Raw genomic sequence first — 25,957 nt, 5'->3', positions numbered from 1 at the left:
GGTCTTGTCCCACGGGATGCCCTCCTTTTCTTGGCCTCGGATGGGTTCGGGGGCAGTTACATTTCCTGGATGGGAAATGAGGTGGCTGGGACCACATGTTCCAAAAATGGTCCCATGGAGAGAAGGTAAGGTGTCCCCAAACCAAAACTGGCCAAGGGGGCTGGGCATCTAAAGGTAGAAGGGGCTGGAGAGGGAACTGGGCCTTCTCTGGAATCTCTGCAGAGCCTCTGGGCTGAGGAGGCAGCTCTGTGGGGCACTGACTGGGAGGCAATTTTCAGCTCTGTAAAAGGAAGAAGCTTGCAATAGTCAGAGCTGCTCAGAGAAGGAACTCACAAGAATGAGTTAAGGCCTGTCCATAGAGGTGGGTGAGCAAGGCCCGACAACCACTGTGGGTATGTAGTCAAGGAGATGCCCAACTTCAGACACTCCTATAATCCCAAGATGCATGAGCTAACTCAGGTTCCCCAGTCAGCTTCTTCCTAGAGCAAAGGCGTGCAGGGTCCATCCTGAGCGCTGTCTGTGCCCAGCACCCTGCTAAATCCCCTCCATGCGGTCTGTCATTGAATCCTCATGACAGCCTGGTGGGGTGGCCACCATTATTAAACCCATTTCACAGATGGAGAAACAGAGACAGAGACAGCCCCAACTTCCCCAGAGTTACAATAGCTGGAGACTGGCAGAGGCAGGAGCCTCATCTGTCCAACTCCCAACCCCTGGCTCTTAAACCAGACTATCCATAGGCTTGTGGAATGTCAGAGGAGGAAGACTGTGACCAGTCCCATGGTACAGGTGGGGAAACTGAGGATCAGAGTGGGCAGTGAGTCAGCCAAGGTCACAGGGCAAAACAGTTTTGGAGCTGGACCCAGATCCCTGAAGTCTTGACCCAGGACCTTCGTTTCTTGGAGGCTGCATTCAGAGCTGCCTCTTCTGGGTGCTGGTGTGAGCATGAGAGCTGCCCCCATGGGCCCCCACATCCCATCCACACTAAGTCCTCTTCTGATACTAAAACCCCTAAGGCAGGGGTGCAGAAGAGAAGATGCAGAGGAGACCCACAAGGTGGGCTATTCACCCCTAAATCACATTGCTCCCTTGTTTGAACCTCCTGATGGCTCTGAGCCTACAGGATGGGGCCCAACTCCTTGGACCCCCAATCTGCCTCCTCTTCCAAACATCAATATTTCTGGAACTTGCCTTGGTCTCCCCCCATCCCGCCCTCCCCTTTGTTCACATTACCCTCTCCCCCAGAGATACCATTTCCCTGAGTCTTGTCTCCCTTTGCTGCACCCCCCATTCTCTAAGATCTGTCCCCTCCATGCCTACCACCTTCTCCAAGCAGGCTCCCTTCCCCGCCAGGGACAATGGACTCCATCTTTTGTGTAGGAAGGCAGCTAGGCAGGTGGCAGAGGCCTGAGGCTGTCACGTGGGAGGCACCTGGGATCCTTGGGCAGGTTCTTCACCCTTGCCAGCCCTCAGTTTCCTTACTGTAAAATACTGACTGCTTCAGTCCCTGCTTCCAGGTTGTCATGAGGGTAAGATCGGATGACTCAGTGTTTCACATAATGGCTAAAAACATGGCTTCTTAAAACCCAGCCTCTGCCACTGACCAGCTGTAGGCAAGGGCAGCTGCCTCCGCCTCTCAGAATCTCAGCCTCCAGCTCTGTAAAATGGGGTTAGCGATGCTATCCACATACTGTGATCGTTGCGGGCATTCAACGAGAGGATGTGAGTAACAGGCTTCAGGAAAATGCCTCTTAAGTTGCTAAAGCTGACTGAGAACTCAATGGCAGCTTCAGTGAATAATAACTAATGAAGAGGATGATGATGGTCAAGCCTTCCTCCTCCACTAGACCGCCCACCGCCTGACCTGAGACACAGGCCTGGCCCCGTGATGCCCTCTCTGTGTGCTTGCATCCCCCTCCCCGCGCGGGGACAGGACCCCATGTTCCCGCTCTCCGGAAGACCCCACCCCTCTCCCCACTGCATCTTTTGCTCTGTAATCCGCACCCTCACTTTTCTGCAACCATCGCTGCTCTAGACAGTGAGCCCCACAAGGGGGAGAGCCTCAGATCCTCCGAGTTCTGGCTCACTCGGCGCCCAGCCGCTCACGTTGGCATACAGTTGGTGCCCACTAAAGAGCTGTTGGCTGAATGGCTGACAGAACGAGTGGGTTCTCGGGGGCTACAGGGTGGATCCTCGCAACCGGGTGGCCCCGTGCCAGGGTCGGGCTGGTTCAGGTGCCTGGACGCCCCCACCCCCGCCCTACCCAGGCTCACCTGCTTGTACTTGTAGAAAAGCAGCATGAGCAATAGCAGCAACAAGGCCATGATGGACATGCAGGTGACCAACACGGGCGTGAAGAGCGGCTCGTCGGGGAGCTGCGTGTGGGCTCCTGCAAGGGTGGGGGGCAGAGGAGTGAGCCTGCAGCGGGGCCTCCAAGCCCTCCTGCCACCACTGAGATCAGGCCACTGCATTGTCTGGAACACAGTAGGTGCTCAATAAATGCCCGTTGACTGAACCAAGAGTCTTCACCTGGAAGCCCCCAGAGCCTCAGAGTCTTCCTATAGACCCTCCCCCAGCCAGGGGCCGGGACGACAGCCCCTCCGGGTCTGCTCATGCGCAGCCCAAGCCCCGCCCACAGTCACAACCTCTGCCAATGGGGAGCCCCTCAGGTCGCGCAGTACCCCCTCCTGCCAATGCGAGGCGCTCTGCGGCAGAGGCTTGTGCCAGTGCCCAGCTGTGGCTTGTGCTCACACATACACACACACAGATGCACACGCCACACACACAAACAGATGCACACCACACACATACCCCAGTGATGGGCATTCACCCCCTACACCTTCAGGCAGCTCAGACAGAAAGACCCAGAAGTTAGGCTGAAATCTGCCCTCCCAGCGTTTCCCCGCTGCTCCCCCGAGCGCCCCTTGGAACCACACAGGCCTTCGGAGGGTCGGAAAGCTTGACCAATGGCCCCTGGGTCTCCTCCTCCAGATCAATATCCTTACTTCTTTCAATATGTTTGAAGGACACAGTGTCCATCATCTTGCCCAGATCAACAGTGTGGGTCTGAGGCCAAATCTCACCTCTGCCACTTAGGAGGCGTGTGACATCGAATGTGTGACTTCTCCCTAAACCTCTGGTCCATCGTCTCCCAAGTGGGAAGGAAAATAGTGCTAGCCTCCTAGGGCCGTGTGAGCTCACTGAGCTAACAACTGTAAGGTGCTCAGCACAGCACCTGGCACAGAGTAAGCTCTCAGTGAAACATCCGTTTGGCATGTTTAATATCGGACCCCCGGCCCCGAGACAGGCTGCCACAGGTGGCTCGTGTGGGGTCTGGCCCTGGTCTCAGCTGCTCCGAGGCCCCTGTGGGGCCGCCTCGGAGCCAGGCAGAGGCTCCCACTCGGTGCTGCCTGCCCAGAGAGTCTGGTCAGGGCCTGGCACACAGTGGTGCTGAGTCCCGGTTGCTGGAAGGTGCTGTGGGTCCCCGCAGCTGTGGGCCTCTCTCACTCAGGCAGCTGGAGTCTTTGTGCCACACAGGGAAGGCACGCCTTCCTCTGAACGGACGCAGCCCAAGTCAGTGCCCGGGGCTGGCCATCAGCCCCGCCTGGGGACAGTGGCCCCGAATGGATAGGACCATGTCTCTGGAGGGAAGAGAGTCCGAGAGGAATGGAGGAGGCTGTTGGGGCTGACCCGGGGGGACGGTTGGCCTGTCTCTTCCCCCAGGCTCCAAGCTCCATGGACGCAGTGCTCCCCTGCACTGAGTGAGCGCCCGGCACGCAGCTCATGCCAAATACATACTTGTGCGTTCACGGGGGAGTTCGAATGCCGGAGTAAGAGCAGAGGGGCCAGATGAAGCCACGCTTCAGGCTGCTTTCTCCCTCTGCTCCTCTCCTCCCTGCTTCTAGTCCCATGGGTCCTAGACTCCTCTGCCTGGCCTCTTCAGGAGACCTTCGGTCGGGAGGCGGCTGCAGCTGGACCCAGAGAGGTGGAACTCGGTATGGCTGGGATCTGCTCCACTCTGGCACTTAGGCCCTGGCTGCCAGGCTCCCTGGGGCGGGGACAGTTTCCTGGGCCCACCTCCCAACCTGGCCCGGGAGGGGTGAAGGCTCACCTATAGAGATGGGCCTGAAGGCCTGGGAGCTGTTCCCCACGCTGTTGAGGGCCCGGCACTCGTAAGTCCGGTTGTGTTCCAACGTCCCCATGGCCCGCAGGCTATGGACGATCACCTTGTGGAAGGGCTCCCGGCTCAGCACCTCCGAGTGTGCGTCCTCTGGGACCAGCTCTTGGGCCTCATCACACCTGGAAGAGCAGAGTGTGGCTTAGAGCTTCAGGACGCCCCGCCGTTCGGCCCCTCAGCCTGGGGTGGAGAGGACGAGTAGAGCCACCTACCTATCCGTGTGGCTCCTGCACTCCAGCCATGTCACATTGGGCTGGGGGTACCCGGAGGCCTCACAGAGCAGGGCGTCAGAGCCATTGATGACGGCCCACGTGACCCTTACCTCTGGGGGGTCTGAGGAGTAAAAGAGGGGTGGAAGAAGGAGGGATCAGCCCCAGAGGCCCCAAGTCCCTGTCTGCCCACCCTGCACTGAGCTGCTTTCCCTCCATTGCCCATCCGCCAGCCTCAGGGACATACAGGCAGCCCCAGGCACCTTAGTCCCCAGTACTCCCCCCACCAACCCCCTGCGCGCCCACCTGCCCCATCACTCACAGCGCAGCGTGAGCTCAAAGGTCAGAGAATGCTCGCTTCCAGTGTTTCTGGCCAGGAAGGAGTAGCGACCGGCCTCCGAGGGCTTCAGGCGAGGCAGGGAGAGGATAGACGTGTACCTGCACAAGAGGGGCAAGTCGTCTGGCATGAACCCAGTCCTCGTACGGCCCCGCAAGACAGTGGGCTCAGACAACCTTTGAAAGGGCTTTGTTTTATTTTTGGTAAAGTGTCCAGGATGCAAAGGCCTTGGCTGAGCCAGGGACCCAGGCTGAGTGCCATTAAGACATGGGAAACCACCAACCCAATTTCCTTAATTGCTTCTCTCATTTTTTAAGATTCTATTTATTCATTTGTCAGAGAGAGAGCGAGCACAAGCAGGGGGAGCGGCAGGCAGAGGGAGAAGCAGACTCCCCACTTAGCCAGGAGCCTGATGCAGGGCTCGATCCCAGGATCTTAAGTTCATGACCTGAGCCGAAGGCAGACATTTAACCGACTGAGCCACCCCAGCGTCCCTTCTCCTCTCATTTGTAAAGTGGTTTTGTTCCGAGGTTTAATAGAAATGATGTCTGTGAAGTGCTGACACTGGGAGGCACATCACAAGCTCCCACTGTATGTACCTACTTTCACCATCGTCATTGGGCTAAGCAGTCCCTGCTCAAAACACCAGCCCCCAGGTTAGCTGCGGTTCCTAAAGCACCAACCCTGCCAGGAGGGACTGTGAGAGGGATGAGAGGCAAGAAGTAGCCATGGGGCTACAGAAACCAGGGTTCAAGTTCTCGTGCTGTCTGTCTTAGCTGTGTGATCTTAGACAAGTACTTAACTTCTCTGATCTTTGCTTCCTTTTCTATGAGGGTAACACCAATGGTATTAATTCACAGGCTTGGCCTTAAGATTAAAGGGGCATACATTCAGGGTGATTGACACAGAGCCCGACTCATTGTAGCTACTCAGTTTAACGGTGACCTCTGTTACAGAAAAGACCCGGAGACAGATGCGGACAACATAAATTATCCTCAGCTGATTCCAGGTAATTTTTCATTTTTTTTCTTTTCTTAAGCTCTATTTTAGCATTTGTCCATAATGGACATGTATGGTTTAGGTAATAAATAAGTTTTTTTAAAAATAGATTATAGCATATAATTATAAATTATACCAAACTAATACCCATGGTATTCAAAGGGCAATCTCATTCAGCTGGACCTTTGGCATACAGAACCCCTCTACACATCTACCTCTTAAGTGGAAAGAATTTAACTTTTTTGCATGACTCAATGCCACCATTATGAACACACCCATCACATGAGCTAAATTTGGTGGCTGTTTGGTGCCCGGGCTTATCTGCCCTGTGCCCAATGGCCCCACACTACTGTGTTTTGGGGGATTTCCATGATTTCTTTCTGCAATGTCCCTGTTGCATATGGACCCCTGAAACCTGTCCATGGACCAACCCCCCTCCCAGGGGTCTATAGACTCCAGATTCAGAACTTCTGCTTTAGACAAGGGGAAGCTAGAAATCCTGACCAGAATAGATGAGAAGGGAACTGGGAGGAGAAAAATGAGGACAAGGAAACATTTTTGTCCTGTTGAACATTTTGTTCTGTTTTGATTCTGACAATTGGCAAGCTGGAGGCCAGGCATTCATGAGGTCTGGGCTTCAGGAGCTAGGAAGAGAACCCCAGAGAGTTCTGGACTTGGAAGATGGCTAAGGGATTACCTAGCAAATATCTAGCAAATCCCCAAATAATGGCAAACACATCTCCTCTCCTGAGTCAGTGATGATGAAAATACTGGCTGGGAGACTGTGTTAAGAAGGACTCGCAGGCTGCATTCGGACCCTGCAGGAAAGAGCTCAACAGGGATTAGCGATGTCTGTCAAGAGTGTGGGAGGGGGACGGGTTGCACGCATAGCACAAGCTTGCTGTCCTTGAGTGCTGTGCTCTCGTTCAAACACAAGTGGGTAAAGAAGCTATTGTTTTAGCACATGGTATCGGTGTTCCTTCTGTGGAGGAGACTCTCTTATGTAGTAGACTACCAAAGTGAGGCCACTTTGGAGGGGCAAGTAACACTCTGAGGACGTAAGGAGACAGGAAATAAACTTCTAACATGCTGTGCCTGTGAGATAAGCCAGATTCTGGAAGTGGAGAGAAGGGAGGAACAAGGAGATAGAGTCGGATGGCACTTTATGAAAAGCATTTTGAGTCTGTGGAGAAGAATGAGTGAGAAATTCTCAGGGGTGGGTGACCACAGGCCCCTAAAGAACTTTTGATGTATCTGTGATCGTGTGATGTTAATTCTCTCTATCCCCCAAACCCGGGTATGTGGCAGATTCCCTGTGCCATCAGTATTAGGAGTGTATCTAGGAGTAGAAATCATGGAGCATGTCTTCTACATTTGGATTGGCCATGAAAGAAGAGATTGAATGGGGTTAAGGGCTCTTGAGTGAGCATGAGAATGCACGTTCCAAGAAATGGTAGAACTCTTGAGGAGGGCGTTGGATTTCCCATGGATGTGGGACAGAGGGGCAAGCCAATTTTGTCGACGTCTCAAACACGGATGACTGATATTGAGGTTCTATCGTCAGGGAAATTGAGACCCAGAAAGGGGAAGGGATTTACTCCAGGTCACCAGCAAGGTTGAGACATGACCCAGTCAGTGTCCTGCCTCCTGGCTGAAGCATTTCCCTTCTGGCTATGGGGCTCTCCAGATGGGAGCTGATAGGCTGTACCTGTATGTGTCCTTCATCATGACAAAATTGAGCTTGGGCTGGTGGTCAGAGAAAGGTCCCAGGTAGGTCCAGTTAAAACCTTGCAGGCCCGGGTAGGCCTCCACCTTGACTTGGAGATTGACCTTCTCACCCACGGTCACCTCCTGGAGGAGGTTCTGTTCAGAGGTCAAGTTCAAGTAGGCACTCTCTGGAAAGCAGAACACATACAGATCGGGCATTAGTGGAAAGACGTCTCCGTTTGTTTGCTCATTTGGTGATCTACCCATTGATTCAGGCATTCAGCTGGAGCCTTCCTGAGTGCCTACTGTGTAAAGCCCCCACCCCTAACCGAGACTCACCCTCAGACACCTCTCTTCCCACCACTGCCCCACAGAATCCCAAACTCTTCTCTTTGCTGAGTCCCTAGGAGAACCTGGACAAATTCCTCTCCTCCTTGGTACCTCTATCCTTATTTATATAACAAAGAGATTGAATATATTTGTGTTGTTATAATTTTTTGAAACTTTTTCAGTGGCAAAAAATTAAAGTCTGCTGGTTTTTTTCTGGACCTCCTTACCCATTTCCCCTTCTCCTGCTAACAGTTCAGGCAGTGAAGCTCCCACATCCAGCTCTAAGGGGAGCATGTGAGCCAGGCCAGCCAGCCAAAGTACTATGTCCCCTTTGGACCAGTGAGAGGTTTGGGGTAGGCACATGAGCCCATGGGTCCTATGACACTTATTTCCATGATTTTTGCTGGAGCTCTGGGAAAGGAGAAGCCCCAAATCCACTGGGGTTGTCAAGCCTGATGCTGCAAGGGTCCACAAGAAAAATGTGGAGCTGAGATGTAGAGGTGAGAAGCAACAGGTTCTTGTCCACATCAACTGAACACCTAGATCCAATTTACCCGAAGCTCATATCCATGAGCTTTTTAGCTATAAGGCCGATAAAAATCCTCTTGTGATTAGGCCAGCTCTAGTTGATTTCTGTACCTATGCCTGAAAAAGTCCTGACTAGTTTCTTCGAATTAAATCTTGCATGAATTAAAATCAGTTGATCTGGTTGAATCTCCGGCAAAGGAGCTATGGTAGGAATTCCCATTCACTCAGCCTCTCCATACCTCTCATGGAAGCCCCTGAAATGCTTTCTTAAGTCCCCAAGACTTTGCAAAAAGCCCTGGATTATATGATCTCTAAGGGTTCCTCTCCTTACTCAATTCTATGAAATCTAAAATTTATTCTTCTACCCTGTGATATACCTGCTCCAAAGCTTATGGGTCCCTATTGTCTCCACCATACAGAGCGGCATTCAAGGCTCAATCAAGTCTCCTCCTTATGCCCATCTAGCCAGCCCCCTCTTCCTACACACACACACACACACACACACACACACACACACACACACTACTCTACCCATCTGGGTCTCCTAACATCCCCTGAACACACCAACACACCACAGTCATTCCTACATTGGAGGTTTTGTTCAAGGCCTTTCCTCCACCAGGAGCCATGTGTCCTCTTCCTCTTTTCTATTTAAATCCTTCTCATCCTTCAAGGTTCATCCCTATCAGGGGGTATCCACCCACAGGCCAGGCCACAGGGAGCTCTCCCTCCCTGGACTCCTGCGGCCCTTATAGTCTACACATTCATTAGGCACCACATCCATACTACTTCCTGCATCTGCTTCTCCCTTTGGGTAACCATCCTCTCTGTCCAACCAATCTGTGAGCTTTTAGGGCAAGGCTTTTGTCCTCTTCTCTCTCTTGCCCTCAGCCATCTATCTGTCTATCCATCCTCCATCCATTCTCCCACCACCTCCACCACCACCCTAATCAAGCCATCGTCACCTCTAGCTTGGACAATCGCTGTAGCCTCCTACCTTGTCCCCCTGCTTCTACCCTCCACACAGCACCAGAAAGCCATGTTAAATCTTATTACATGCCAGTCAGATGGTGTCACACTCCTTTACTCAGACTCTCCAATGGCACCCCATCTCTCTCAAGGGGAAAAGACCCAAGTCCTTACATTGGCTTCCAGGGCCCTGGGGAATCTGCCACCTCTCCTGCTCACCTCTCTGACCTCCCCTTGTACCACTCTTCCTCCGGAGGCCCCCCCCCCGCCCCCGGCCATGCTGGCTGACTTGTTCCTTGCATGTGGCGAGCACAGTCCCGCTCGCCCTCTGCCCGGAGCTCTGTGCTGCCATGCATCTGCGTGGCTTACCCCTTCGCCAGCTCCAAGCCATGGCTCACACGGCAGCTGACCAGTGAGACCTTCCTTGAGGACACCCTATCTTAAATGGCAAACCCTATAGAACTGATTTGGTTTCCAGAATTTATGTCGCTCGTTGCTTGTCTTTCCCCAGCTGGAGCGCCAGCTTCCCGTGCGCAGGGGCCTCCGTGTTTGCAGCTGCGTCCTCGGCCTCCAGAGCAGTGTCTGACCAGGGGCGCGCACGGACGCACACACCGAGTGACTGCCATACCCGTGCACTAGGAACCCACCACTGGGGACAACTTGATGTGCTCCTCTCCTCCTTCACCCCGCACAGCTCCCGGCGCAGGACGGGCCCCCCCACCCCGCGGAGCTCATGGTGACCGCGAGCCTCGAGCAGTGTGGCTGCTCTCCGGGGGGTGAGGCGCACGCGTGCTCTCCCCGGCGCCCCTCTGCCTCCCCTAACATTGAGCACACGAGGCGTGGCCAGACCGAAATCACTCAGCCTGTCTTGACCGTGAGAAATTCCCACTTAGCCTGTCCAGCCTCGGATCTCCCATCCAATGCACAGGGCATCGGACTGGCCTTTCAGACGACGTCTCCTGTGCACACTCAGGCAGCCAGAGTGGGTGGGTAGGTGGGTAGGTAGGTCGATGATAGATTCACTGCACTCTCACAACAATCCCACGAGACAGCGACTGCCAGTATTGTCGGTATCCCCGTCTTGCAGTAAGTAACGTGCCAGTCACTGGCGGAGCCAGGTTGGGGTGCGATGCTGCCACCACGATGTACCCCTCCACGCACTCTGATCCCGTCACTCTCTCTTAAACTCTCAGTGACTTCCCAACAGGATAGGCTGCAAGCCACCCGCCCGTTTTACCGTCTGGATGCTGCCTCCATCCCTGCTTCTCTCTGGCCCCTTGTCGCACCACTCACATCCCCGCCGTTGCCAGCTTCTCTCCACGTCTCAGACGCTCTCTGCTCTCTTTCCCTTTGGGCCGTCCACAAGCTGTGCTATTGCCCTTCCTTTCCCATCCTTCTGCCGCGCTAACCTACCTCCATTCTTTGGGGCTTAGCTTAGACCACTTTGTCCAAGCCAGGGTTAGGGGGTCCCCCTTGGTGTTCCCAGGACACCCCGTGCCTCCTGCATGATCTCCCTGGGTGAGCGTTGTCTGCTCTTGCGTCCGTGTGGCATGGGTGTTGCAGGCATGGGGGGATGAATGAAGGCGTGAACAGCAGTCTAATAGGGAGCTCCTGGACGCCAGTCACAAAACAAAATGCAGTAATGCACTGTAGGAGCTCCAGGAAGGGAGTGAAGGATTCTGGGGAAGGATCTGGGAGGGGTCCCAGCGGTGGGGCTCCCTCGCCAGGCCCAGGATAAGGGGAGGCGCGTGCAGGTGTTCTTAACAGTGTCTCCTCGTTGTCCGCCATCAGCTCCCTCCTTCCCAATCCTCTCACACACTCGCTTGCCCCGGGATCCCTGGCAACCCTCCCCTGTCGCCCTGATGCTCACCTACCACCCGGAAGACCATGGAGGTGGAGTTGATGCCTCGGACATTGGTGGCCACGCAGGAGTAGTTGCCGGCATCTTGGAAGCTTACGTGATCGAGCTCGAGGGCCAGGACTTTTTGGTACTGGTTGCCTTGGAAGTCGGATTGCTGAGGGATTGTGAGCTGTAGCCAGAAGGAATGAAAATGGGAGACCAATGTTGTTTAGGGATGAGAAAACTCTGGGTTCAAATCGTCAGCCTTTAAAGATTACTAACTGCCTTTCCTTGGGCAAGGGACTGAACTCAGTGTCCTCATCTGTAAAATGGGACTAACACCAGCCCACGCTCCTAGGGTTGTAGCGAAGAACAGTAAGCTATTGCATGTAAATGGGGGTAGGGTTGTGGCCAGCACATAGTAGGGCACAGTGGTGCAGGAAGGAGCTCTTAGAAGCAGCCCAATGCCATTCCCTTTGGGGGATACTCCCCCTGCTTCCCTCTTTCCTAGTCTTTCTGAAATGGCTTTTATATTGTTGGGCTTCGAGGTGGCCAAGGAACCCCTTGCTAAGTCAGAAGTGAACTGACCTCTGGCTCTTATCTACAGGCTGGGACAAAGGTCATGGGTCAAGGGGGTAGAGTACCACCTCTCTCCCCCGCACAAGAATCAGTGACATGAGCCCAAGTCCTGGTTCTGAATCAGCTATTGACGGGCAGTGAAATCTTAGGGCCTGGGCCGTGCCCTCAGTCCAGAGAGCCAGCTGGTAGCGGGGCTGGGGCTCCATCCTGCGGGGCCTGGTGTTCTGGGAGGTTGGGCACCCTTCACCCTGCTGTCTCCCCATGGACTGACCTTGGTGTCTCCGTGTTGGAGGAAGACGTCAAAGTTAACGTCAACGTTCCTGGCTGAGCACACGATCTTGGCAGTCTCTCCCTGAATCCGTACCAGCTCTGGAGGCTCCAGCATCAAGGTCGGGGGCCCTGGGATGACTGAGGCCAGGGGAAGCGACCCATGAACACTCAGGCCTGAGCTGTCACTCGGCTCCCTGCCACAGGCCAGAAACTGGCTGGGGCCCCCACCACGCTCCCTTCGCAAATCCTGGGAGGCAGCCTGGAGGCCTCAGACAGCACGTCGTGTCTTTGAAACAGACTCTGAGAAGTCCAGTCCCCTTCGTCACCACACCTCTCCCCAGTCTCAACCTGTTCTCTGCTCTGGGCGCCTGCAACAGCCGCCTGCAAGGCCCCCACTTCCCCTCTGGCCCCCGCACGAGGCAGACTCCTCGCAGCAGCCCGAGGGAGCTCTTGAGAACGTGGATTGGATCACGTGCGCTCCTGGGCCCATATCCAGTGGCTTCCCATCACTCTTGGGATGCAAGCCCCGCCCGTTGCTGACCACCGGAGCACCTGCCGCCTCGTGCTCACGGCCCCTCTGCAGCCGCACCGGCCTTCCCGCCACACAGACTGCACACGGGCCCCCCCCGCCCGGAGTGCTTTTCCTTCCACACCGTGAGCTGGCGGCCGCTTTCATCCTCCGGATCTTTCGCTCCGAGAAGCCTATTGTGACCAGTCAGCTGAATGAGTCTCCCCCAGCCCACACACATCCAGCTTTCTCCGGTGCGGGTTCTTGTGGATCACAGTCGGCGTGTTATTTGCTCTCTGTTCTGTCTCCCCCTAGAAGATGGTGATATCCCCAGTGGCTAGTACAGTGCCTGACGCAGAGTGGGCGTTGAATTCAAGTTCATGGCTATTGCTGGTGTTGAAAGATGATCTAATCCAGTTTCTCAAGGCCCAGAGACACTAAGGGCCTCATCCAAGGTCACCGAGGGGATCCCGGCAGAACGAGGGCCCATGGCCCTGTCAGCTGGAGTGCGGGGGAAAGAGACCTAATGGCCCCCTCTGCCCACATGGTGGGGTCCTGTGACTTCCTGAACAGGTTTCATGGCTTCAGAGCCCAGGGCATTGTTGCCAGCCATGTGGCTGTGACCCTGGCCCTCGGTGCAGGGACCTGAGTCCTGTCTCAAGCCAGGTGTCAAGCCTGGGGTCCTGCGTATTCACACCAGGCCTTCCAGAAACCAGAATCTGGTACACTAGCCTAGCTGGAGCAAGGGGGAGAGGAGGGAGACCTCACCACCATTGTCACCCCCACGGTGAGAGCTGTCGCGTGCATCCACCCCCACCTTCCCATCACTTGGCTCACCGCCCCACCTGCTTGTGCCCAGCACCCAGCAGTGGGCCGGCACTGAGTGGAAATCCATGTGGGACAGCTTTGGGCCCTCATTCCATTCCTGGAACAGTCAGAGCCTGTATCCACCTCATGACTTCGTACCTGCTGTTTCCTCTGCGGAAGCAGAGCTTTCACGGCCACCTGCTTCCCATCATTCCCAGTTCAGTTCGACTAAAATGTCACTGTCTCAGAGAGCGCCCCCCCACCCTCTCCTATCCCCTTGTGGAATGATTTGCATAGTGTGTCTCATGAGCTGAGACGATCCTGGGCTGTCTCTCTGTGCCCCGCACACCTTGCTTGTTTTGCCCCCGCAGGCGCCCTGCGGATGACCATGGTGCAACTGGAAGGAAGAAGTGAAAGAGGAGGGACAGCCCGTTGCTCCCCATCAGGCCTGGGCCCTGCCGGGGCTCTCATGTCTGCCATCTCTCTGTCCCTGCCCTCCACCCTGGCCTGTCCCTCCCAGCCCCACGCACCTTTCTGCACTTTGAGCCAGATGCTCGTGGATGTTACCATACTGCTGCCTACTCGAGCACTGCATTGGTAGCCGTGGCTCTCAGTGAACTGCGCCTTGTGGATGGTGAAGCCGTACCAGGGCGAGAAGGAATAGTTGGTCTGGCGCATGACGGGCCGGCCTCGCACCCGCATTAGCGAGACGCCTGCCTCCAACGCGGGGTCGGTGAGCAGGCAGGGCAGCAGTGCGTCTTGGCCCTCCATCACTGTCACTTCCTGGGCCAGCACCTTCCAAGGCCGAACAGGGTCTGGGGTAGAGGGGTCCGGGGTTACAACTGCCCTCCCTCCACCAGGCCAAGCGGTCCCTGGACACTGGTGACAGGGAGGCTCAGAGAAGCTGATCGTTTGCCCGAGGTCCACACCACGCCAGAGTAGCTCCACGGATGCTTCAGGGTGGGGGCGCTAGAGCCAGGGTTCAGCCCTCCGGCTTGGTGCTGTGTGACTTTGGGCAAATGACTCAACCTGTCTGAGCCTCTGGAAAACGGGCATAATCGTGGCACCTACGTCACAGGGTTACTGTGAGAACTACATTAAATCGGAGGCACTGTCGCTGGTCTTTGTCAAGGGCAGGCACTCAGTCAATGTGGAGCTGCTTTATTATGCTTGTTAATACTAGGGCCCAGCCCTCTTGCCCACTCCTGGCGGAGCCTGTTGGGCCAGGCCTCTTGGGAGTGCGCCCAGAGTCCTCACCTTTGACATAGAGGTGGATGGTGGCACTGCCCCCCAGGGGGCTTCCAGGCTCAGTGCAGCGATAGGTCCCGGTGTTTAGGAAGGTGGCGTTATTCGTGGTCAGGATGCTGCTGGGGGCATCAGTGTCCAGGTTCCAATGGGGGAAGATGGGGCCATCCCATTCCACACTGCCGTTGCCCACACATCGCAGGGTCACCGTTGTGCCTGGCTCCACGACGAGCTCAGGGCCTCTGGGTTCTATCACTGGGACTCCTTGAACTGGTGGGGGGGGGGCGGTGAATAGCAGACAGACAGGAGTGAGCCCTGAGGAGACCCTCCCTGGTCTGATGATCCTAGCCTCTGAGATCCTCCTGGCAGGAGACCCGTGGTGCTGGGGTTCAGCTGTGACTGGGGATCACCTTGAGCAAGTCCTGGCCCTCTTTGCCATTTGCTCAGCCCCCCACCTCCAAGCTGCTCAGGGAGGGACTGATGTCCAGCAGCCCCGTCCTCTGAGAAGCGGGCACCGGGAGCTTTCTCAGCACCCAGTCAGCTGCTGTTCCACGGGTCTCCCCCAGCCTCCCGCCTCAGTCTTCTCAGCTGTGACTGCAACATTCTCCCCACGGGTGGACCCCTTCGGCCCCATGTACAAAATGGGCTGTATCCCTAGTGCCAAACCCAGGGCCTGGCTCGAAGCAGGGAGATCAAACAAGCAAAGGAAAAAACAAAGGAGTGGAATGTTCGTGGCAAAGTCCTCCAATTTGATTTATATGAGGAAGAAGAGAAGGGTCGTAGGATCTTGGCCCAGCAGAGTTAGAAGGGTTCTGGGAGTCTTGTGTTGGGCCCACTCCCACCACTGGACATCTGCTCTGCAGCGCAGTGGGACGGTTCAGAGGCTCTGTGCCTCAGTTGCCCCCACCTATAAAATGGGGGCCATAATTGTACACATTTATCGGGATGCCAGGAGGTTTAAGTGCATGGAAAGCCTTTGGATGGGGCGCCTGGGTGGCTCAGTTGGTTAAGCGACTGCCTTCGGCTCAGGTCATGATCCTGGAGTCCCAGGATCGAGTCCTGCATCGGGCTCCCTGCTCGGCAGGGAGTCTGCTTCTCCCTCTGACCCTCCTCCCTCTCATGCTCTCGGTCTCTCATTCTCTCTCTCTCTCAAATAAATAAATAAAATCTTAAAAAAAAAAAGAAAGCCTTTGGAACCTCATCTGTCACCAAATAAACACTCAGTAAGGGCCGGTCGGCCTTCTAGGCCAGCACACCACCACCTCTGTGTTTACTAGGAAGCCAATCTCTTTTAAGGAAAATTTTCTTGAAGGAGAAAAGAGAACTTGAAACCCGTATCAGGCCCTCCGGGAAGAAGGCCCAGCGCCTCTGCCGTGTCAGCACTTTTCCAGGCCTAAAATAGGGGCAAAGGAGGGAAGTGAGAACTGATTCAAGGCCTTGGAGGGGCGGCCAGGCGCCCCCCCGAGCCCGTGTGGGCGGAAGCACATTGCTGGTGTCCAGCCCGGCCCCCAGTTTCTGCTCGGCCTGCAGCCCTCCTCCCAGGGATGTTCTCACTTCTGTTTCCTGGCCCTCCTGGCTACCGCCCCCTCTCCAACGGAGGGACCCCCAGGAGAGGGAGTGCCACCTGCTGCACACTGGAACGTTCTGGGCTGCAGGGCCTAGCTCTGCCACTGACCAACGGGGTGCCCCTAATGAATCCGACCGCTCTACTCCAGTGACGGGCCTGGTCACTGCTGCCCCCAGGGCATCAGCTGAATTCAGGGTTCTCCACTGGCCTGCACAGAAGTGCCCGAAGTGGGTTTTTCCACCCCATCCCCCCCATAGACTCCAGAATTGGAAAGATCTTCTTTGTCGAATTATTTCAGGATGGCTTTGTTAGTGTTTTGATGTTAGACCCATCTCGAGGTGGTTGCCTCGCTGCCTGAGCTTCTGATGAGCATAAAGCGTTGAGGGAACTGGTGAATACCGCCAAGGCCAGCCCCTGAGGCTCGTATCCCTCCTGCGCCACATGACCACCAGGGAGAAGGGCAGCGTCCTTTCTGGCTGGCTGTCGGCAAATCCCAGCAGAGCTGGGGCTGACTTATTGCAGCTGCAGCCATGGGGGGGGGGGGGCCCAGCTGGGGTTTGACCCCAGGGAAGAGCTTGGACTGTGGAGTCACACCCACACGGGCTGATACTTGGTTCTCCCTTTTACGCTGGGTAGTTTGCTTACCCTCTCTGACTCTCAGGCTACTCTTCCTTCCCCTGGGAATAGTCCCTTTCCACCTGGGAGGTCCTGGGAGGATTCAGTAAGGTGAGAGCGGCCCCAGGTTCGGTCCACTGCCCTTGCCCTGGGCTACTGCTTCAGTTGCGACATTTCTAACCCCCCCTTCTGGTCCTGACACTCTGATATCTAAAGTTTTTAACTTTCGGTTTTTTGTTGTTTTTTTTTTTAAGTAGGCTCCACGCCCAGCGTGGAGCTCAGCATGGGGCTTGAACTCACGACCCTGAGATCAAGACCTGAGCTGAGATCAAGAATCAGATGCTTAACTGCCTGACCCACCCAGGCACCCCTAAAGTTTTTAACTTTTCAAGGTCACAGTCTGTGTACTATCTGAGGTCTCGGATTCTGTGATTCTCGCTGTGTTCTGCTTTGCACCCACCCGGTCTCAGCAGCGCCTTCTCCTTCCCCTTCCCTGCCCTGGCCCTCTAGCCCTTGTCTCAGCCTCCTGGAAATGTGGTCAGAGAAATGTGTCCTGTTTTGTTGTGTCTTGTTGTCCCGGATATTCACGCAGGGCCAGGCTGACACCCTCAACTTCTGCCCCTAACTTCCCCCTGCTGGTTTGGCTGGCAGGAAGAGAAAGCCTGCTCAGGCCCGTCCTCCTTGGTGTGGGGGCTGGGGCTTGGCAGACACTGACCAAGGTCCCCTTCTGTGCCTGTCTCTCATCTCAGCTCCCAGGATGTGGCCCAACCTCCACTCCTCTCCCTCAATGTCCCCTCCATACTGCACACCAAGACCCGGGACATAGCCCCCTCCTCAGCCCAGGATCTTGGCCCATCTCTAGGGTATTCAGAGCCTGGCCCTTGACTCCCTCACGGCCGCCCCTGCACCCCCACTCTCTCACCACTGGTCTGTTGGGCTGAAACCTGAGGCTTCTAGCCTGCTGCCTCCTATCTTTTCTTTCTTCTGGGTCTAGATGCTGGACAATCCTCCCACCCCCCAACAGTGCCCCACAGGCAGGTGCTGGGCAGGAAAATAGGAGAAGGCAGTGAAATAAAACTCATGGGACTTTCTGGAGAGAGGGGAATAGTTTCTATCTTCGTTGGGATGGTGGGTACACAAGCATATGCATTTGTCAAACCTCATCAGACTGTATACTTAAGAATCTGTGCATTTTACTGTATGTAAATTACATCTCAGTAACAAAGAACAGACACTCAAGCCCAGAGAGATTGACTGGGCCACAAAAAGACCTTCGGCGGGCCATCTCCTCATCGGGGACCAGATGCACCTACTCCCCAGGGTCCTGCAGCCCCAGCACTATGGGGAGGCCAGAGCTGAGGCTGCCTTCCCACCCCACCCCACCCCATCCCCATCCTGGCCCAAGATCCCTCCAAATAAGCATGTGGTAAAATAAAACTGTAGCTACAAGCCAAGCAGCCAGCCCCTCACCCCCAGTGAGGCACCTTCCTGGATTGGAGCTACACCAGATCTGCTGCTACCAGAGTTGGAGGCGGAACGGGGTCTGCCACACAGCTCCCTGGGCTGAGGCCCGGCAGCCTGCGTCTGGGAGCACTCTGGCCAGGGAGACCAGCACTGTCCTCCCCGCAGGCCCTCCTCTAGTCCTCCTTTACTCTCCTCCCAAATTCACCTCACTTGAGCCCTGAGCCAGAGAGGCTACCCTCTCATCTCCCCTTCCAGCCCCTTACCCAAGCTTCCCAAGGAATGACTGCTGCCCCCTCAGGCCCCTCCAAGTTGGGTCTAGCCTGCTCTCTGCGGCTACAAGCAGAGAGCTGGCAGAGCCATCAGGAGCTCTCTAGGGCCTCCTAGAGAGCTGTAGGTCTGGACCAGCCGCATCAGCATCTCCTAGGAGCTTGTTAGAAATGCAGACTCTCACTTTGCCCCTGGGACCTACTGAGTCAGAATGAGCATTGTAACAAGATCCCCAGGGAACCCATCTGCAGAGCAGAGTTTGAAGAGCATGCTTTAGTGCAGCTCACCTCTGCCCCCAACACCTGCCATTGAATAGATGTAGCCACCGAAGCCCCGGGGCATCAGGGGCTTGTTCAGGACACATGGTAAGTCAACCTCTGAGCTGGAACAGATCTGCAGCCGTCCTGGCTACTTCCCCCCCACCCACACCCTCTTTTCCCTCCACTGCCTCTCCAAAGCAGACACCTGCAAACCTGCGGTCCAGAGCGGGGATACCCAGGGAGAAGCAGGGGCTTATGGGGTCCTTGCACAGGGGCCTTCTCTGTTGTCATTCATCCCCTCCAACCCACAGAGTCCCCTGTTTTGCTCTTACCGTGCCAAGTTGTCGCCCCCAGCAGGACCAGCAGAGCCCCTGGGCCCATGGCCTCAGTGGGGAGGTGGCAGGTTGATGCAGGGCTGAGGGGTGGGCAAGGCACTGGGGTCTCAGCTCCTAGCTCTGCAGGGACCAGGACCGCTGGGCACACGTTCCTCTCTGCTGTACTGGCTGTTTCTCTTGTTTTCCTCTTCCTCCTCCTCCTTCTTGGGCTGATCCCCTTCTTCCCCTTTTAGCTAGGCAAGGCAACCACAGAGTTTGGAAATCTTGGGTCTTTAGAAGAAAACAAAGCCATGACCCCCAGGGGGAGAGGTTAGAGTCTGGGACAGGGCCAGCCTGAGCCTGGGGGAGCTGGTTAAGATTAGGGCCCTTCTGAAGCCACCTCCAAAGGATCCTGGGAGAAGAGACATGCCTAAGGTCAGGCAGTCAGTCAGTAGCACAAATGGGGGACTCTCCAGGGTGACCAGACAGCTCTGGCTCAGCCAAAAGGAAAGTTAGTTTGGTCTGGGAGAGCCTGATGATGGAAGCAAGACGCTTCTATTTCCAGGACACTCTGCAGTGAAGCCCTTTACATTCACTGCTTCTTCCAGTTCCTGTAGAACCTTTCTGTAATGGGTACTACTGCCATTCCCATTTCGCAAATGGAAAAACTGAGGCTCAGAGAGATCAAACACCTTAAACTTACCCATAGTTAAAGGGCTACCGAATGGCAGACGTGGGGTTTGGATCTAGACAGCTTGGTTGTAGAACTCTTTTTACATCACTTAATTAAGTTATTTGCTTGTTTGTTTTTACAAAGAGTCTAATTGTGCTGCTATATTTCTTCAGAAAATTAGAATTCCTCTGCCCCTTCCTTTCTTGGAGTCAATTGCTTTTACCCCTTTTAACGGATTCCCTTAGTATTTTCCTATTTCTCAACGACATGGTTGTAAAGTTACGTCTTAAAACTAAAAAAATTCCAATATAACATCAATCCAGGAAAATGACTAGTCTTTCCATGTACTCGGGTATATGTAATATGTTTTATATATACATTTTTTTTCAGGTAAGTGTTTTGAACCTCAAGTAACCATGAATACCAACAAAAACTGACTCAAGAAGAAATTGAAAATCTGAATAGACTTATAACTAGTAAGGAGATTAAATCAATATACAAAAACCTCCCAACAAAGAAAACCCCACGACCAGATGGCTTCACTGGTAAATTCTACAAAATACTTAAAGAATTAACCTCAATTCTTCTCAAACTCATTCAAAAAATAGAAGAGGAAAGAACACTTATCAACTCATTCTATGAAGACAGCATTACCTTAATATTAAAGCCAGATAGAGACATCACGAGAAAATAAAACTACAGATCAGTGTCCCTGATGAACATGAACATAGATGCAAACATGCTCAGCAAAATGCTAGCCAGCCAAATCCAACAGCACCTTACAGTGAGTGGCCAAGTGAGACTCATCCCCAAAATGTGAAGACGGTTCAACACATGAAAATCGGTCTAAAACACTACATTGATCGAGTGAAAAAAAAAACAACCCATGTGATCATCCCAATTGATGCAGAAAAAAACCTTTGACAAAATTTATGATTTAAAAAAAGAAACCAACAAACTAGGAATATAAGGCAACATCTTTAACATGATTAAAAACGTAGATGAGGGGTGCCTGGGTGACTCAGTTGGTTAAGTGTCTGCCTTCAGCTCAGGTCATGATCCCCGGGTCCTGGGATCGAGCCCCACATTGGGCTCCCTGCTCAGCGGGGAACCTGCTTCTCCCTCTCCCTCTGCCTGCCGCTCCCCCTGCTTGTGCTCTCTCTCTGTCAAATAAATAAATAAAATCTTAAAAAAAAAAAAAACTGTAGATGAAAAACTCACAGCTAACTCAATGGTGAAAGATTGAAAGCTTCTCCCCTTAAGTCAGGAACAAGACAAGGATACCACTTTCACTGCTTCTTTTCAACACTGTACTAGAAGTTCTAGGCAGAGGAATCACAAAGAAAAACAAGTATCCAAATTCAAAAGGAGGAGGTAAAACTATCTCTCTTCACAGATGACATAATCTATGTATAGAAAAATCCTGGGATGCCTGGGTGGCTCAGTCGGTTAAGCGTCTGCCTTCGGCTCAGGTCATGATCCCAGGGTCCTGGGATCGAGTCCTGCATCGGGCTCCCTGCTCTGCGGGGAGCCTGCTTCTCCCTCTGCCTCTGTCTCTCTCTCTGTCTCTCATGAATAAATAAACAAAATCTTTTTTTAAAAAAAAAAGAAAAATCCTAAAGAATCTATGGGTTTTAAGCAAAGTTGCCGGGTACAAGATCAACACACAAAACTCAATTTTATTTCTATACAGTAGCCATGAGCAATCCAAAAAGGTGGTTTAAAAAATTATTTTATTTACAATAACACCAAAATGAATAAAAATACTTGGGAATAACTTTAACCAAAAGGATGCAAGGCATATGATATGCCCTGCAAACCACAAAACACTGCTGAAAGAAATTAAGAAGAGTAAATAAATGGAAAGACATCTTGTGTTCATGGATTGGAATATTTAATATTGTAAAGATGGCAATCCTCCCCAAAGTGATCTGCAGATTCCATGCAGTCCCTATTAAAAGCCCAGTGGTCATTTTCTCAGAAATGGAAAAGCTGATTCTCAAATTCATATGGAATTTCAAGAGACTCCAAGTGGACCAAACAATCTTAAAAAAGAACAAAGTTGGAGGAGTCACACTTCCCAGTTTCAAAACTTACTACAAAGCGACAGATATCAAAACAGTGTGGTATTGGCATAAGGATAGGTATATAGATCAACAGAATAAAATTGAAAGTCCAGAAATAAACCTTTACACTTATGGTTAATTGATTTTCAACAAAGGTGCCCAGAACATTAATGTGGAAAGAACAATCTTTTCAACAAATCGTGTTAAAAGAACTGGATATCCACATGCAAAAGAATGAATTTAGATCCTTCCCACCATATATAAAAATTATAAAGGATCAAAGACTTAAATATAAAAGCTAAAACTAAAAAACTCTTAGAAGAAAACATAAGGGTAAATATTCATAACCTGGGCATGGAAACGGTCTCTTAGCTATGTCATCAGAAGTGCAAGCAACCAAAGAAAAAGTCAGTAAGTTCGATTCCATCAAAATGAAACATTTTGGTGCTTCAAAGGACATTATCAAGAGAATAAAAAGACAACACACGGAACGGGAGAAAATATTTGCAAATCACATGTATGATAAAGATTAGATCTCTAGAATATATGTATCTCTTCTAACTCATGAACAAAAAGGCAAACAACTCAATTAAAAGTGAGCAAAAAAGTTGAGTATATATTTCTCCAAAGAAGATGTACGAATGGGGTGCCTGGGTGGCTCAGTCGTTAAGCGTCTGCCTTCGGCTCAGGTCATGATCCGGGAGTCCCTGGATCGAGTCCCGCATCGGGCTCCCTGCTCGGCAGGGGGTCTGCTTCTCCCTCTGACCCTCCCCCTCTCATGTACTTGCTCTCTCTCATTCTCTCTCTCTCAAATAAATAAATAAAATCTTAAAAAAAAAAAAAAGAAGATGTATGAATGACCACTGAGCATGAAAAGATGCTCAACATCATTAATCATCAGGGAAATGCAAATCAAAACCACAATGAGATACCGCCTCACACCAATTAGGTTGTCCATAACTGAAAAATCAGAAAATAACAAGTGAATGATGTGCAGAAAAGTGAACCCTTGTGCATAGCTGGTGAGAATATAAAATGGTGTAGCTGCTGTGGTAATCAGTTTGATAGTTCCTCAAAAAGTTAAACACAGGGGCGCCTGGGTGGCTCAGTCAGTTGAGTGGCCGACTCTTGACTTCGGCTCAGGTCATGATCTAGGGTTCTGGGATCGAGCCCCGTGCTCAGCAGGGACTCTGCTTGAGGATTCTCTCTCTCCCTCTGCCCCTGCCTCAGCTCATGCATTCTCTCTTTCTCTCTCAAACAAATAAATAAAGCTTTAAAAAGATGTTAAACACAGAATTACCACATGACCCAGCAATTCCACTCGTAGGCATATCCGAAAGAATTAAAAACAGGAATTTGAGCAAATACTTGCACACGAATGTTTAACACAGCAGTATTCACAATAACTAAAAGGTGGGAACAGTTGATAAATGGATAGACAAAAGTGTGGCATCTCCATACAATGGAATGTTATTCAGCCATAAAGAGAATGAGGGGCACCTGGTTGGCTCTGTCGGAAGAGCATAAGACTCTTGATCTCAGGGCTGTGAGTTCGAGCCCCACATTGGTTGCAGAGATTACTAAAAAATAATAATAATAATAATAATAAAAAAAGAGAGAATGAGCACTGATAAATGTTACAACATGCATGAACCTCAAAAACATTATGCTGAGTGAAGGAAGCCAGACACAAAATCACATATGGTATGACTACATTTATATGAAACATCTAGAATCCATCAGTCCACAGAGACGGAAAGCTGACTGGTGGTTGCCAGGAGCTGCAGGGAGGAGGGAACGGGGAATGACTGCTAGATGGGGAGAGTGTTCCCTTTTGGGGTGATGAGAATGTCTCCCAACTAGACAGAGGAGATGGTTGCACAACATTGTGAGTGCACTAAATGTCACTGAATTGTACATTGAAGTAGTTGATGTTTAAGTTCATGTTATATGAATTTTACCTCAATTTAAAAAAAAAAGAAGAAGGGATATAGACTTTCTTAGAAAAGCAAAACCATAAAATTCATTGCCAGGAGGCCAACACTACAAAAGAAAAAAAATGTTAAGGGAAGTTCTTTAGGCAAGAATATGATACCAGAGAGAACTTGGATAGACACATAAAAACAAGCTGGAAATGAAAAAATCAAGGAAAATATAAAAAAGGCTTTTATTTTGTTTTTAGTTGCCCAAGAAGATAACAGACTGTCTAAAGCAGACATTGGGGAATTTTTTTTTTTTTTTTGGTAAAGAACCAGATAGTGTATATTTTAGATTTTGTGAGCCTTTCAGTTTGGGTGGCAACCGCTCAACGCGGCCACAGAGCGCAGAAGCAGCCGTGGATGACAGCCCAGGTATTGACCGTAGCTGTGTTCCCATAAGACCTGACTTACAAACACAAGTGCGGGCTGGGTGTGGGCTGACTTAAGGCAGATGTAATAGCCACGTATTATATGCGTATGGCCTCTGCAGAAGTACAATGTAGGACAGCGATATTATAGAAGATATGCAAGTATACTCTTGTAAGGCCCTTATACTATATTTGGAGCACAATAATATGATTTGCAGGCAGGTTTTGATCAATCAAAGATGCATATTTTAAACCTGGAATAACCACTAAAATTGTTTAAAAGGTATACGTTGTAAGACAACAGTGGAGATAAAATAGAGTCATAATAGAGTCATAAAATATGCTCAATTAATCCAAAGAAGGAAAAAGAGTAGGAAGGAAAGACCAGCTGAAACAAATAGAAACGTCTAACAAGATGATAGATTTGTCTTATTACCTTACATGTAAGCCAGTCTCCTATATGTAAGCAGCCTAAATATACCAATTGAAGGCAGATACTGTCAGAATGGATCAAAAAACAATCTCCAGCGATTTGCTTTCTACAAGAAACCCACTTTAAATATAACGACATAGACAAGATATGTGTAAAAGGATGGAAAAAGATATCCCATGTAAACAATAATCAAAAAGAGTGCTGGTGTGTTACACTGATGTCAGACAAAGTAGACTTCTGAATAAGGAACACTTCTCAGGATAATGAAGGATATTACATAATGACAAAGGAGTCAGTTATCCAAGATGACGTAATGATTCTAAATGTATGTGCACCTCAGTAAGAGCAGAGCTTCAAAATATAGGAAACAAAACCGATGGAACTGAAAGAACAGACAGACAAATCTCTGGCGACACTTCTCTCTCCATAATAAATAGTACAGGTAGAGAGAAAACAGTAAGGATGTAGACCTGAACAAAGCCATAAACCAACTTGGCCTAATTGATATTTATAGAGTAATCCACTTAACTGTAGCAGAATACACATTCTTCTTTAGGGCACATGGAACATTCACCAAGATTGCTATATTCTGGGAAATTAAAATAAAATAAAATAAAAACCACAAATAACTAGGTTGCACCTGGGTGGCTCAGCTGGGTTAAGCATCTGCCTTCAGCTCAGGTCATGATCTCAGGGTCCTGGGATTCAGCCCAGAGTCGGCTCCCCACTGAGTGGGGAATCTGCTTGTCCCTCTGCCCCTCCCCCTGCTCATGCACTCTCTCTCTTTCTCTCTCACTCTCTCAAATAAATAAATAAAATCTTTAGAACAGAACAAAACACAAATAACTAAATTTTACAAATTATTTCTTGCACCATAACAGAATTGAACTTGAATTCATTAACAGAAAGATTTCTGGGAAATCCGAAATATTTGGAAATTGAATAACACAGTTATAAATAACCCATGAGTCAAAGAGGAAATCACAAGGGAAATTAGAAAATATTTAGAATTGAATGAAAAAATAATCAATGATTTGTACTTCTATCTTAAGAAACTAGAAAAAGATGAACAAATTAAACCGAAAGCAACTATAAGGAAGAAACTAAAGATACCACCAGAATTCAATGATATCCCGAACAAAAATGTTAGAGAAAAGCCAGTAAAACCATTGAAAAAAACAATAAAACATCCAAGAAACAAAAAACAAAACAAGAAAGACACAAGTTACTAATATCAAGAATGAAAATGGGAACATCACTACCAACCCTATGGACACTAAAAGGCTAATAAGGAAATACTCTATACAGTGCTAATTGTTAGGTTAGGTTCGACTAAATTCATTAGGTTAGATAAAATGGACTAATTCCTTGAAAGACACAAAGGGCCAATCTCATATGAATGGCCCTGTATTTATATAAAGCCTTCTAACAATAACAACAGACCCC

At 51.2% G+C, this 25,957-nt stretch overlaps 1 protein-coding gene across 1 annotated transcript in view; it reads right to left on the bottom strand.

The window, feature by feature from the left end:
• The window catches only part of CSF1R (colony stimulating factor 1 receptor), a 30,279-nt gene extending 11,067 nt beyond the window's left edge, over positions 1 to 19,212 (bottom strand). The window contains exons 1-10 of the mRNA XM_045902934.2: positions 19,011 to 19,212; positions 14,518 to 14,775; positions 13,791 to 14,075; positions 11,947 to 12,083; positions 11,127 to 11,286; positions 7,431 to 7,617; positions 4,709 to 4,824; positions 4,390 to 4,510; positions 4,112 to 4,299; positions 2,274 to 2,389 (exon numbers count right to left, since the gene is read on the bottom strand). Coding sequence (XP_045758890.1) covers positions 2,274 to 2,389; positions 4,112 to 4,299; positions 4,390 to 4,510; positions 4,709 to 4,824; positions 7,431 to 7,617; positions 11,127 to 11,286; positions 11,947 to 12,083; positions 13,791 to 14,075; positions 14,518 to 14,775; positions 19,011 to 19,059 — 1,617 coding nt within the window. The 5' untranslated portion in view covers positions 19,060 to 19,212. The remainder of the gene's footprint in view (positions 1 to 2,273; positions 2,390 to 4,111; positions 4,300 to 4,389; positions 4,511 to 4,708; positions 4,825 to 7,430; positions 7,618 to 11,126; positions 11,287 to 11,946; positions 12,084 to 13,790; positions 14,076 to 14,517; positions 14,776 to 19,010) is intronic.
• Positions 19,213 to 25,957: the final 6,745 nt, after the last annotated feature.

This window comes from Mirounga angustirostris, unplaced genomic scaffold (assembly GCF_029215605.1).
Source record: "Mirounga angustirostris isolate CCGP_5_RB_7025 unplaced genomic scaffold, mMirAng1.0.hap1 SCAF_7, whole genome shotgun sequence".
Classification (NCBI taxonomy): domain Eukaryota; kingdom Metazoa; phylum Chordata; class Mammalia; order Carnivora; family Phocidae; genus Mirounga; species Mirounga angustirostris.
Note: the sequence above shows the minus strand (reverse complement) of the source record. Positions and strands in the feature narration are given on the sequence as shown.